The sequence below is a fragment of the Spermophilus citellus genome (assembly GCF_964194105.1).
Source record: "Spermophilus citellus genome assembly, contig: SCAFFOLD_58, whole genome shotgun sequence".
Taxonomy (NCBI): domain Eukaryota; kingdom Metazoa; phylum Chordata; class Mammalia; order Rodentia; family Sciuridae; genus Spermophilus; species Spermophilus citellus.
In genome coordinates this window covers 483,320-498,479 of record NW_027672891.1, presented here as the reverse complement: position 1 = coordinate 498,479, position 15,160 = coordinate 483,320, and the positions used below count along the sequence as shown (strand labels likewise).

At 35.2% G+C, this 15,160-nt stretch overlaps 1 protein-coding gene across 1 annotated transcript in view; it reads left to right on the top strand.

Annotated features, from left to right (window-relative positions):
* Positions 1 to 15,160, top strand: part of LOC308640438 (NBAS subunit of NRZ tethering complex-like) — a gene marked incomplete at its 3' end in the record, with an annotated part of 118,862 nt that overhangs the window by 1,896 nt on the left and 101,806 nt on the right. Inside the window, 5 exon segments of the mRNA XM_081312357.1 lie at positions 409 to 460; positions 1,773 to 1,809; positions 4,678 to 4,755; positions 5,069 to 5,116; positions 9,249 to 9,292. Of these exon segments, the coding sequence (XP_081168483.1) occupies positions 409 to 460; positions 1,773 to 1,809; positions 4,678 to 4,755; positions 5,069 to 5,116; positions 9,249 to 9,292 (259 nt within the window).

The following is a 15,160-nucleotide window of genomic DNA, read 5'->3' as shown; positions in this document are numbered from 1 at the left end:
TTATGGGCATAGAGATATTCAATGAATTTGCCTTGAGGGATGAGTTTACTAATCCATGTGATCACTTTTCCTATAAGCAAACCTTATTTTAGGTTTCTGCAGCCCACCCACATAGACTATCCTGAACCAGCAGCCACATTCTTTGCCCTTGATTTCTCTTGTCTTCAATTTGTTTTTATTTGGAAAGTTTGCAGCCTGTTGTGCTCTTGTGCAAGGTTCAGGTTGACATGTGCTTATTACTGCCAGGCTCACCTTTATCCAACTATACCCAGTCCTGATAATACTTTTCTGTCAATCTCTAGGTTTTGAATATTCTTAATTCTGAGCATTAGTTAAGTATAAGTTGACAAGTTGTACAAGTATTACTGTAACACTTTCAAATGTAAGGATTTGTTTTTCAAATTGTAGCCTAGAGGTAACCGAAAGCATGGAGCATCGTTTATCACAAAAGCAATCAGAGGTAAATATAGCTCATTTATTTTTCTATATGTAATAGTTAATTTTCCCCCATTTCATTTACAACTGCTATTTTAGAAAGCTTGGGTGTTTTAAAATGTGTTCTTTAGACTATTGATGTGGAAGATGATGGAAGTGACATACATGTTGAGTTTAATTTTATCTTTATATGCAGATGCATATACATGTATTTCCACATTTGTCTTTAATGCAGTGTAGGGTGAGGGTGTACCCTAGTTTTAACTATTGCGGATGTATTCTATAAGGAATGAAGAAATCTAACCTGGTGTAAGTCTTGGAGAGACTATGGATGTTGAAGGGGAAAAGGCTGGAAAACTACTTTAAAAATGATTCAGATATAACTGGTCAAAAAATCTGTTCATGCCACTACTGACAGCCTTTACATGTGAGCTAATAAGAGTCTGAAAAAGAATTGAGTGCTATCCTTATTGAGTGGACTGTGAGACTTTAAATAGTCCTTTTACCAGAGTAGTGGGGAGGTGCTGTTATTCCTTTGTTTTCAGCTGAGGAAATTTGCCGGTTTTTCTTTTTAATGTGACCATTCTGCCTCCAAAGTCCATTTTTATTTTTGGGAGGTTTGAGCTCCTTATAAGAAGATTCAGTTTCAAAAGTGTCGAGTGGCTGAAATTATAATTTTATCTTATACAAGGAGCTGTAACATTGAATTTTCATTATCTCATATGCTTTGAAATTTTAGAAAACGTACAATAGTAAAAATTGTAGAAAATTTAGAAAATACAGGTAATCACAAATCGGAATATTTTTTCAACTCAGAGATAATCTATCTTCAGACTTTTTTATATTGATACACACCTAGCTGCATACACATTCATATATGTATATACCACACATAGGTATTTTAAAAAATCATATAAATCATTTAGTATTGTATTAGAACCCCCACCCATGGCTTCCTCATTTAGTATTTATCTTTGTTATAAAGTGTGAATTGGTGTCTTTGGTTTAATTTTTATACAAATAGTTTACCTGATTTTAAAGGTCAATTTCTATGACTTCTAGTCATGGTTTCATTGAAGCTTCTTAGATTTTTATTTATTTTTTTTGTTAGGTAGTACTTTGAAATCTTGAATAATACACAAACTTGAATCATATTTGTTCACATTAAATTCTATTAAAACTGTATATTAGGTTATTTTCATCTTAAGAATTATGTTCTCAATATTGTTTTGTGATGACTCGGACTGTAGTACCTTCTGGACTTGTCACCTGTAAACCTAAATTGAAAATGATTATTAAAGGACAATTGACTTATATTTGGCTTTTTTCTATTCCAGATCATTTACTATTTTTACGCCAATACATCTGGTACAGGTGAGACTTCAGTTCTTCAGAGAAACAGTATGGACATCAAATACGTACATTATCTGATTTAAATGTTAATAAATAAGCCCCAGATCATGATATTAATGCTGACATTAAGGTGACCAATTTTAAAAAGTATACATCTCTAATATTTTGGCATAAATTGTGAGGATAGACTTGGTAATTTTTGTTTCTGTAGTCATTAAGAATCTCATTACTTTTGCTTCATCTGTGTCCTCAGCATTATCTTGAACACACAGGGTGGATGTGTGGCTTGCATATCTAAAAAGTTATTGTTAGATCCACTCTCCTGTGTTAATATTCAGTTGCTATATATCAGAATGTTCTTTAGGTTTCAGTTCTTGTGTACTTTTTAATTCTTCTGATGTAGTGTTGATTTTTAACTTTAAAAGGAATGAAGTAATCTCAAAGGATGTAATTATACTTCTAGAAATATGTGGAACTTGTTTATAGAATTACTTATTACAGATTGCCTTTTCCTCATCTTGAAAGCTCCAGAGATAATATACTTGCATAATAGACCTTTGCTCTTCTCTAGGACTTCCTCCAGATTTTTTTTAAGCTCTCTATGGATTGGTGTGTGTGTGTGTGTGTGTGTGTGTGTGTGTGTGTGTGTGTGTGTACATCTATATGTATATATATGCAAATTTATATAGGTTTCTTTAAATTTGTTTCTTTGAGCATGTGGAATATGATAGGGTAGAGATGAATGAGGAGGAAGGAAGAGTAGGTAAATGGGAGAATATGAAGGTATCTTGAACACCGTGGACAGAGTAGGCAGAAAATGTCTACACACATTGCTGATTCCATTTGTTGAGGGCTCAAAGTTCACTCTGATGCAATCCTTATGTGATTACCTTACCTTCAGATCAGGTATCAAAAAGTATCCTCTTTTCTCATGGAAAGTCCTATTCCTTAAACTGGCCAATGTTTTAGTCAGCTTTTTTGCTGCTATAGCTAAAAGATGAGAACAACTAAAGAGGAAAAATTTAATTTGCAGCTCAGTTTCAGAGGTTTTAATCCATAGATAGCAGACTTCATTCCTCAGTGCCCAAGGTAAGGCAGGACATCATGGAGGAAAAATATGGCAGAGGAAAGTGCTCAGGACATGGTACCAGGAAGCAGAGTGACTGAACTGGACTCACAAAATATATACCCCAAAGATAAGCCCCCAGAGACGCACCACCTCCAGCCACACCTTACCTGCCTACAGTTACCAGCCAGTTAATGCAGTCAAGTGGATTAATGTACTGATGAGATTATCAGATTATGAGAACCTTAATCTAATCTCTCAACTTTCTTGTTTTACACATGAGCTTTTGGGGAACACCTCATGTCTAAACCATACCAGCCATGTTGATCATAATATAGGTTGTGAATGCATTATGAAGTCTTTATCTTCCTCATCTTATTTTCAAAAGGATTGTATTTCAATTAGTGCTCTTGAGCTTATGATCATTAAACCTGAAGGTTTGGGATCTAATATTAAAAGTATAGTTTTCTTTAAAAATTTTTTCCATTTAATTTAAAAATATTAAAAATACTGAATTCTATACAATATAATAAACATGTTTGATTTGTATCTACATTTGAATTAAAGCAGTTGTTGCTACTCTGCCATATTTCAGATATTCCTTTTCTCTCTACAAAATGTCACATTTCAAGTCCTTACCCCATGTCTTTCCTTTTCCGTCCCTCCAAGAGAAAATTATCCTGTGTAGATGGTGTTCATATTCACATTTCATGTATATTTCCTGTCTTTATATTAAAAATGAGCATAAATAACACCAACTATATATTCTAGTCCAAAAATACGATTTTGTATTTTCCGATTTCCTTGTTTTTCCTGCAATTTTTTTTCAGTTCAACATTTTAATAACAAAACAATCATTTTTCTCTAAAACTTATTGTTTCAGTAGAAATTTTCTATTGTCTTTCTTCAAGTATCCCTTACTTGTTTAATTCATTGGTTGTGGATAGTTTCTTCATGTCTTGTGAATGGCTTTATAGTGAACTTATGCTTGGGGATTTCTGTATCATATGAGTATAGTGAAACTTTAGACTGATCTTGCACTTAATGTAGGCTTGAACTTTTATTAAACTTATTAAAATTTTTTGATGGTGGTAATCAAGCCAAGGGCTTGTATATGCTAGTCAAGAGCTCTACCACCGAGTTCTAGCCCCAGCTTGGGGCTTTTGATTTTTGATAGATTTCATACTCGGTTTCCACAGACTAGAGTTCCAGGCAGAAGAGAATCATTAGTTTCTGGGCCCTTATTCTTTCATTGCTGGAACATACACTTGAGCACTGTGCATCTCTCTTCTAACTCCTGTCCTCTCTGATGTAGTTGCTTGTTTTCTATTCTGTATAGCAAATCCTGTTTGGGGTTCTCATCTTTTTCCCTTGACCAGTTCTAGCTTTCAGGTATCTTTTTATTGTTACTACTTGGAAATTTACCTTTCTACGGTGAATTTAACTATCTTGGAATTTGTTTTTGTTGAGCCAGAATTTCTAGGTTGTCACAGCAGAAAGGATTTGGCATAAACTCACACACACACACACACACACACACACACTCTGCTCTTTTATTCATATTCTAGATACGTTTTTCCTGGAAAGGGTGAGATCTGTATCTTTGAACACACACCATGTTTTCTGGAAATAGAGAAAAAAAAAAAATATATATATATATATATATATATATAAAATATGGTCAAGTTTCAGGTATCAATTAGTAACTTTTGGTTTTGTGTTGATATTCCAATTTTATGATATAATGGGAAAAATCTTTTTAAAAACCTGTATTAATATTTACCTAGATTTGATTTTAAGTAACTGATGTGTTGTGGTTTCAGCCCCACACCCTTTTTGCTCCCTGATGGACTGGTTCGATTGGTTAATAAACAGATAAACTGGCATTTGGTACTTGCAAGGTAAGATGTGTAAAATTCACACTTTTATATCTGGATTAGCTCTTAAATTTCATTGTTGACATTAATTTTAAGGTTTTATGGCTTTCATTCTTGATTTTTATGATATATAAATTCCCTTTGTGACCTATGATCAGTATTATTTAAATATTAATTCAAGCTGTATTAATTTCTCTGCTTTTGTACCTAGGGACTCATTGAATTATAAGGTCAAAAGATGAATAATTATAGAAAAATCAATGATTTAAGTTAAAATAATTCCATCTGTGTTGAAGGCTGTGACAAATATTCATATATTTTTTTTCTTTCATGAAAGCAATGGAAAGCTTTTGGCTGCTGTTCAAGATCAGTGTGTAGAGATAAGGTAATTGTTAATATTATTCATATGTAAAATTTCCTTTGAGTAAAATTCTACTTGAGAAACAAGAGCTAAGATTTTTAGTCTTAAGTGAGGAATATTCATAAGGACTTCACAAAATTAAGTGACTTAATAGTATCGAATGCCAACTTATGAGTGATGCTTTCTAAGAGTAGTTTACTCATATTTTGACTTCCCCAGGCCACTCTGCTGTCTCCTGAGTTTTACATTCACATGAATGTCTCATTTTCTAGACTCTGGAAATCACCCTTGTTTGACTAGTTACTGCTCTATCGGAGATGCTCAGGAAGGTGTCAGAGAGGGGACAGCTTTGTTCTGTTGGCACAAGCTGTAGATCGAATTTGGGTTTGTGAAAGACCAAGGTTACACATTACTTGACAATGAAAGAGTTCTCTAAGTTGGGTTTTCTTGGTGTTTTATTTTAAAATATTACATTAATTGTAAAAGAATTACAACAACTAATTCAGAAAAACTAGTTCTTTGGGAAATTTGCAGCAGCAAATTAAATGTGTGGCAACTCTAAATTGAGGGTTACTTTTTTCTAGGAAAGCCCTAATTCATTCTTGGTTCTTGAAAAGAAAACAAAACTTTCAAGATGTTTAGGTCTAGATGCTAGTCAGGATTTTCCTGCTGCTTCATTAAGAAAAGTGATATTAATGATCATTCAGTTTTCAGTCTTTTCTTTCTTTCATGTATTCAGGCAGAACTGGACTCTTCAAATTTAGGGGGTAGGGATAGAAAACAGAAGATCTGTCCCCACCTGGGCATTGGCTTCAACTGGGAAGGCTTTTTTATCCCTTCTAAAACCATCAGGAATAGTAATGATGGACAGTGATGACAGCCATTCAAAAATAAATTATTTAACTTGATGCAAATTTATGGGCAGGTGTGTGCGAGTGGTGTTTGTACCAGGGATTGAATTCAAGTGTGCTTAACCACCGAGCTATGTCCTCAGCCCTTTGTTTATTTTGAGATGGGGTCTCACCAAGTTGCTGAGGGCCTCGATAAGTTGAGGCTGGCTTTGAACTTGGAATCCTCCTACCTCGGCATCCCTACCCAGTAGGATTGCGTGTGCCACCATGCCTGTGATTGCTTTTTTTGACGGCATCATTAAGCATCAAATCAGCACAGTGTTTGAATTTAAATTGTTCATAGGAATGGGCTAGCACCTCATATTCCATTCGTTGCAATAATGTGTCTTTTAGAGAAACTTGCTTGCTCATAATGTGACTCACTTAAAAATAAGTTAGTAGGCCAGACTTATTTCCACTTTTCCATGAAAGGAAAACACTGAAATGATTTTAGGTGTTAGTCTGGGTGTGCATGTGTGTGATCAAGATAATAAGCTTGGGAGGGGACCATTTGACCAATGATTTCATGGATGAAAAGATAATTTGAAAATGTTTTGTAACGTATGTCTTGAGGCTTACGTGGTGAAAAGTTAACTCCACTAGGAAGCCTTTGATAATATACCCTTCATTAGTCTCCTCTTCCCATACATTGGTTAATCATCTATCCTTTAGGAACCTATGATAACTTTTTTCTATTTTTAATAATAAGATGCTAATAGTGGGCACAATCACAAACGCTTTATGCATGTTTACTCATTTAATCTGGATAGAATCCCTTGTGAGGCTGTAGGTATTGCTATTTTCCCTTTTTTCTATAATAAAGTGGGCATGATCTAGTTGAATAACCTCCCCAAGGATTTGCAGTAGGCTTTTAGTTTCACTGTTTATGCTCTTAGCCACAAACCTGTATTACGTTTCACTTATGTCATGCTTAGCCAAGAATGCTTGTATGTTTCCCTATTATATTAGGCTACTGCTTTGCACTTCAGTGTGTTCCATTTACCAGGAACTTGGGACAGATGGGATTTGGAGTCTGTAGCTCCAGTTATGTGCTCCTTGCAGGAGAGACTCCTGTTTTTCCCAGCTTGTATTTCAATATACATACCTAGGGATTAATAGTTTGGTGAATAAGCACGGGGTGTTTGCAAGTGGAATAGGGGAATTGGGCTGAGAAGGCATTATAGGGCATAGCCACCTATGCCTTGCATTGCTCAGTTGGCATTCATTTGCTTTTGTTGACTAAATATAGGAGCATATAGACTGACTCTGCAGTAACCTAAAAGCAGGTGTGTTTGAGCAAGATGTGGAATGATCAGCAAAGAAAACGGACAAGAGATTCTAAAAATAAATTCTTATGACTAGTGCTTGTCCTTGAATTTTAAGGTCATTTGTTATTTTCCGTATTCATCCTTTCTGCCATAGTAAAGGACGTGTGCAATGCAAGATTGACTCGGTAGTAATGGCAGTTAGTACTCAATAGGTATTTAATAAACATTTGTTGCTTGGATTAGAATATGAAAGATATTCTTAGTTTCTCACCATTATTTGATATTAGGAAAATATCAAATATTATTATATAAATAATATATAAAGAAATAGATTTTGAGGGGAAAAAATGAAAAGCTATAAAAGTTTAATTTCTGAGAGAGTGCTGTCTTTTGCATTTGAACTTGAGTTGCTGTTCCCATTTTTATTCTTGTGGTCATGGTAAATGACTGATCATTTATTCTAGTATGACACACTTGTTGTGGGGCTGCCCATGGAGAGGATAGTGAAACAATTGTTTGTGAATTGCTTTAATTTGTAATTTGTCAGCAGCTATAGATTAGAATTGGTTAATGTTTCCTTATTTCCCAAGTAGTGAAATAATTATGATTATGGGCTGTTATAAAATAGGAACTAATTGGAAACTATCATAGAACACAACAGAACACATTAAAATAAGGAATGCTTACAGGAAACAAGCATAAATTCTCTCATCCCCAGGATTTGCTTAACTATTTTGGGTGAATAAGTTCTATTAAGGTTTAACAAAACCAGATTATATCTTCCTGCCTTTTCTTCCCCAGCAAAAATAGCAACTGTTAGTGATTATATTAAAGACAGTAGAAAATACAGTTAAGTAGAAAGAACTATAAGTTACCTAGTCTATTAGCCAAAATTGTCTATTACTATTTTGTTGTATATCCTTTGAACCTTTTCTATTTGTATCTGTTTAGTGGAATAATATTGTATATTTCTGTTTTATAGTGACTCATGAATTGCTTCTGCAATCTGTAAACTTAATTTTCATTCTTGGTATTCTTAATTTTAAAAGGCCATTAAGAAATGTCAACATCTTTCCATATCACTTATGTAATTGCATAATATTTCATGCATGTACATAGTAAAATTTAATCTTCTGGGTGTACTTTTCTTTTATAAATTAGACTGCATTAATTTTCTCAACACTCATATATATCTGTAGTTATTCCCAGAGATAACTTTGTAGAAGTGGAATTGGGTCAGATGCTAAAGAGATGAAAGTTTTGGGTGATTTTTAGTAATTTTTCTAGATTTAGCCTTATTTTTGAACATATTTTATAATTATAGTACTCTATTTCAAGATCAGATTTAAATGTCACTGGTTTAAATATGGTGACTTGTTTGGGCTATTTGATTTATTAAAATAAGACTTTTTCTTTCATGATCAAAAATTGTAGTACGATAGAAAGTAGTGATTCTTAACTAGGATCAATCTGAAACTTTAAAAGGTATTGTTGGGTCCCATCCTATATATATATACATTCCCCCCCCCCCTTGGCTCTACAGATTGAACTTGGGGCCTGGAGTGTGCTGTACACTCTACTACACGCTATACTCCCAGCCCTCTTTATTTTGAGTTGGGGTCTCACTAAATTGTTCAGGCTGGTCTCAAATTTGCCATCGTCCTGCCTTATCCTCCTGCGTAGCTGGGATTATAAGTGTGTACCACCTTGCTCAGCCCTGATCTAATGAATCAGAACCTTTGGGAATGGGGCCAGATTTTTCTATCATATTAAAAGAGCATGCTTAAACTCATTGTGCTATATCATTGTATTCGTGTTTCTGATTTCATAAGAAGGTTGGAAGAAAATACTGTCTCTAATGAAAGTGTTATGCCTCATGAGACTCTCTATGAAAGGAGTGATTCAGTGTTGAATATAGAAGTGTATAATATCTAGTATTTTATAGACTTACACAGTAGTATTTAAGGATAAAACTTGATCTTTGCACATATTTTACAGATCTGCCAAAGATGACTTTACCTCCATTATTGGGAAATGCCAAGGTAAGAATTTACAAGATATAAAACGAAAATTTTAAATCTACAATTTGTTAAACTTATAATAATCCTTGTTAATATTTAGTATCTATTCTCACTATTGAAATAATTAAAATTGTAATTGTTTATGTACCTTAAATATTTTGCTTTAAGATGTGTTTTAGAAGAATATGAAATTTAAACTGTCGCTAAACTGACTTAGACTTAAAGTATTTAAGTGTAGCTTTTTATTTTGGATCACTGAAGAAACATTTATGGCAAGAGTTGGTCAGATAAAAAGAAAAGTCTGACTTAATCATTCTTAGAAACATTCAGCAAAAATTAATACAATTTATGTGCATGAAGTGTTTTACTGGGTATTTGACATGATTGTCAGCAAGAAGGTATAGTCCTCTGTGAAGCAATCAAATATTTAACTAGAAACAGACGAATCTAGAAGGAAACGGTTTACAGTGAGTTTTTAATGGGTGTGAGATAAGTGTTGAGAAAGTGATTTTTGGAAATCAATTTTAAGAAGTCAGTTCAAGTTAATAAAACCACTTTAGAAAGAGCAGTAAGATTCCTCAGTTCAAGGAAGGAAACCATCATATTATCAATCTATTCCATTTCTTGGTATTTATCAAAGAATTAAAATCAGTATATTATAGTGATACATACTTTCCAATTCATAGTAGCAAAGTTATAATTCATAATAGCCAAGTTATGGAACCAGCTTAGGTGCCTGTTGATGGATAAATAAAATATTATATACATACAAGATGGAATTTTATTCAACCATAAGAATGAAATTATGGCACTTTCAGGAAAATAGATGGAACTGGAGAACAGATTGCTAAGTGGAATAAGCCTGACTCAAAGTCCAGGGTTGAATGTTTTCTCACAGGTGGGAGCTAAACAGAAAAGAAAGCTGAGGGGGAGGAGAGGAATCTCATGAAAATAGAAGGGAGAGCAGAAGGAAGGAAGGAAGGAAGAGGGGAGGACACAAGGAAGTACTGGGGAACAAATCTACCAAATTTTGCTAAGTCCATGCACGAATATACCAGTGAATCCTGCTTATATATGTAACTATAATGCATTAATTGAAATAGAAGAAGCAGAATAGGAGGAGGGAGGAGGAGGAGATAGGGAAGATACTGGATAATGACATTGATCAAATTATGTGCATGTACAAATATGGCATAATGAATCCTATTTATAATTATGATGCATCAGTATTAAAGAGTAAAGCCAATTTGCAAACACATGAGAATGAGAGGTCAGCAGAAGATGGAGGTAGTGGTTTGGATTTTAGTTTACAGAAGCAGTGCATGAAAAGGCAGAGAAAACATTATTAGGAAAATAATTGATGAGGTAAATGCGTCCTTTACCTATGTTTTAGAGGACCTGGGGTCCTTGTCAGATCTGGTCAGTTTAATAGTGCCATACCTGTAGGAATTGGTGATAATGGGTCATCTTGTTCATGACAAACATAGTCTTACTGTTTTCCAGGATATGTAGTATTTTACATGCATTTTCTCATTTACTTGAAAGAAAATAATGCATATATTTTATCTTAAAACAATATTAGGATACGAAGAGTCTTTGACAGTGGAAGAATGAGGAGGAGGGAAGCATCAGTGGTTTTGGAGGCTATACAGTGGTGCTAATAGAGGATTCCCCTACGTGTGGGAATAGTGGGGTTAAGCTGTTGTCAGATGTACCACTGGTAGCCTAGGTCCTGTTTGCTTCTCACTTTTGTCCTTCTCGGCCACCTAAGTGTGTTCAGGAAATTAAAGATCAAATATTTAAAAAAAAACTGAATTCCCATAACAGTGAAATTCTATTAGTATGTCAGTTATCATTCTTATGCAATTTCACATATTGGTGGATAAAGTAATGTTCCTATGGAGTTATTTTTATACATACTGTATGTTGTAACAGTAGCAAATGTAACACTTCCTACATATTTATATAAATGTATATTTCCTCTTATAATCTGTTTTTTTCTGCTCTATTCCCTGGATGGTCAGTAGTACCATTATCCTTAGGTTTCCCAAGCCAGGAAACTAGAAATTCTTTTTTCTTCCTCCTTTGACACATAATTCTATGTGCCAGGCACTGTCTTGGGTACTAAATGTATAAATGGAAGTTATGATATAGGTTCCTAGATTTGAGTTTAGTCTATCAGGGAAGAGAGAAGAGGACAAATACTTCATTGACATTGTACTAAGTGCTGCAGTGGAAAATTGGGCTTTACAGAGCCCTGGGATCTGGTGAATAAGTTCTTGTCTCCCATTTCTGCCCTTTATCACTCCTGGTTCAGGTTCTTAACACCTTACTCGGTTTCTTGCAACACTTGGCTGGTGGTTTCCTTCTCAATTCACACTTTACACTCCTTACACTCCTTGACAAGGTGTTTTTTTTTTTTCCCTTCCCCTTGGGCGTTGCTGGGGGATCAAATCCAGGGCTATTTGCAAGCTAAGCAGGCCCTCTACCATTGAGCTCTTAGCCTCAAACTGATCATTTTAGAAGCAGGATTCTATCAGGTTTTCTTATGTTTGGCTGTACTGCCTCCTATATGTACCTTTGTCAAGTAACTTTACCTCTCTGATGTGATTTGGAACTTAAATGTCCCCCAAAATTTCATAGTGGAGGTTTGGTCATCAGCCTATTGGGGGGGGGCGCTATTCCTTGAAGAGGTGGGTTCTAGTGGGAGGGAGTTAGATCATTGGGAGTGTGCCTGAGTAGGGGATATTGGGACCTTGGTCCCTTTATTTAGTTGCTTGGTTTCCATGAGGTGAGCGGCTTGGCTCCTTCACCTACATGCTCCCCACCATGATGTTCTGCCTCACCAGAGGCCCAAAGTAGCGGGGCCAAGTGACCATGGATGAAACCTCTGAAACCATGACTCAAAATCTTTTCTCATAAATTGTCTCATTATTTTGTCAGTGATGGAAAGCTGACACATTCTGTGAACCTCAGTCTTAAATCTGTAATGTTCACATAATTTTATGGATTGAGTTGTGGAGAAAATACAAAATACAAGAATATGAAAATTCTCACAATGCCTGATGCATAAGTACTTAGGAGATACTAAACTACTGTTACTATGATTCTACCTAAAATATCAGTTGTTTGATATTGACTGTGGAATACAATTCATATTTCCTAATTGCGGATGTAAGACCCTTCACAATTGGCCTGTCTTCTGTGAGTCCTCTGCCTTGTGTTCTATGTTGTAGTGTTCGCATGTCAAGTTTTCCATTCCCGTTGTGCTTTTTGTGCCTTGTTACAGGTGGTTCCTTGCACTATATATTGGCCCTGTATACGTTGGGTCAAGCATCAGCTCTTTTGGAAAGCCACCTTCACCATTTATACCTCTTCTGTTTCTCTGGTGCTTGTTTGTGCTGATATCTCAATTAGTCTTTGATTTGCTTGTCTGATTCTCAGACTAAGTTCTTTGAAGTCAGGGCTCCTGTCTTTTTTTTTTTTTTTTTTTGGTACTGGAGGTTGAACTCGGGGCACTTGATCACTGAGCCACCTCCCCAGCTCTATATTCTATTTTATTTAGAGACAGTCTCGCCGAGTTGCTTAGTACCTTGCTTTTGCTGAGGTTGGCTTTGAACTTGCAAATCTCCTACCTCAGCCCCTGGATTACAGGTGTGTGTCACTACGCCTGGCCCAGGGCTCCTGTCTTACTCAGGAACTTAAGATTTTTACTGATTAGAGCTGCCTGACACATAATAGGCACATGAATTTTGACCTTATCGAGTAAGTACTTAGGAACTAGTCAATGAATTTTATTAATTTATGAACACAGTATATGTGCTTAGTTCCTGTAGATGAATTTTAGAAATACATGAGAATATGTGTTAATTATATGTACTATATACATCTTTATATTCATTTGAGTAATTGTCATGATAGTCTTGGTTTTTATTAACATACCAATGTGTATACATACCATGAATGGAACAGTAAAGGTAGTTGAGAAGCTCTGCTTGCATAGTATCCTTTTCAAAATAGCATGAAGAGAGGTAGTGTTTATAAAAGTGAATGTTTAAAGAGCTCCAGAATCTCCTGAACTTCTATAGTTTCCTCACCAGTGCTTTTCAAAGTAGACCTTATTTGGCTTACATAATATATATGGTTTGTAAAGTCCCCAAAAGAATAATGTGGGGGAGTTTCAGTTGAATACTTTCCAGTGTGGCCCTTAGCTGGGTGTGAGCCTGGGAACTCTGAGGTAGGTCTGAGGAGCATGCTCAAAACGTTGGAAGATCTAGACACACACGGGGTCCTTTTGAGCTTTGGACTTAGAAACCTCTTGGCCAGTAAATAAACTGAGAAATTTACAAGTTAACATGAAAATAGGAAGCTTAACTGTTCTGTATTTCATACAAATTATAATACTTGTTAAAAATTTTTAGAGTACACAGTTAATGTGGCAGTATAGATGAGATAATGCTTTGAGAACTAATGTTTTATTTTGTGGGCTTCCAAATGTATGAAGTTTATGCCCTTAATGCTGCATTAATGGCTTCTTTCCATTTCGTATAATGTGAGGAAATGATCATTTGCTTATTATCTGACTCATCTTTATGGGAATAACTCCCATATGCCAAATGATATTTCATGTGCGTGCCTGGAGAAAAGGAGCCAGATTGTTAATGTATTTTTGAAACTACATACTGCAGAGTCTGCAAACTGAAATAGGAGCTATTTGGTTCCACTTTGATATTTTTCAATTATTGTTTTATAAAAGATAAGCCCTTTGAGAGAGGTCTTAAATATGCATTGCAACTGGTTTGGACTCTATTTGCCATGCCATTTTAAGTCATTCAGTCTTCTCTTTTCATCTTGAACAGTGACTTAAAAATCCATGTGGAATTATTAAGCTGCTGTATTTTAATTAAGAGATTTTCCTCATATTTCTGACTTTGAAATGTAGCAAGCCGGAGTTTAACTGAGCAGCAGCTTGCCTACTGTAGGACAGCCGATGGCCTGCCAGCCCGCCAGTGGCTGGGGCACTTTGCCCGAGATCCACTGGTTGCCTCAGGCTTCCAGCAGTCTCATGAGTTTGCTGGTGGATGCCATGCAACATGACATTCTATTTTGCCATGAAAAAGATTGGGAAGCATCTATTTGAAATGCTCATTTTGAAATGAAAAAACTTATTTCAAAAGTGACTTAGGAGCTTCAGATTATATAATCTTTTTCCCCTTTTCGTAAATTTTTAGATAAATTTTATTTCTTACTGAAAAACTCATATTAGTAGAAATTAAGGAGCAAAAGTAGAAATATACCAAATATCAACATTTTCTGTTCTTTCGATTTTTCTATAGTATTCATTAATGTTTTGTAATTGGCTTTGTTAATGATAGGTTGCACTTTTTTTTTTTGTACTGGGGATTGAACCCAGGTACACTTACCACTGAGCTTCTTAGTTTTTAGTTTTGAAACTGGGACTTAAGTTGCTAAGGCTGGCCTCAGACTTGTGATCCTCCTGCCTCAGCCTCCTGAGTTGCTAGTATTATAAGTGTGTACCACTGTGCCTGGCTTAATACTTTTTTAGGCTGAAGTCTAAAGAAGACTTTCTGAAGTATCTTTTTTCCCTATATTTTCTGCTGGACAATTTCCTAAATGTCAGGACATAGGTCTCCAAACTATTCAGGTAACACAAGAAGATGCCTATGAACTTGATCTCAAGTAGTAAGCAACTCAGTGTTGTACTTGGTTTCACAGGCATGGTGAAGCCATCATCAGGCCTTTAGGCAGATAATTGTGAAAAGCATAAGTAGCAGATTATTGCATCTCTATTTGAAGGATATTGGTATGTAGATTGTTTGCTTGTAATGTGCTTTTCTGGTTTGATGTTGTAATAGTGCTGGTCCCAAA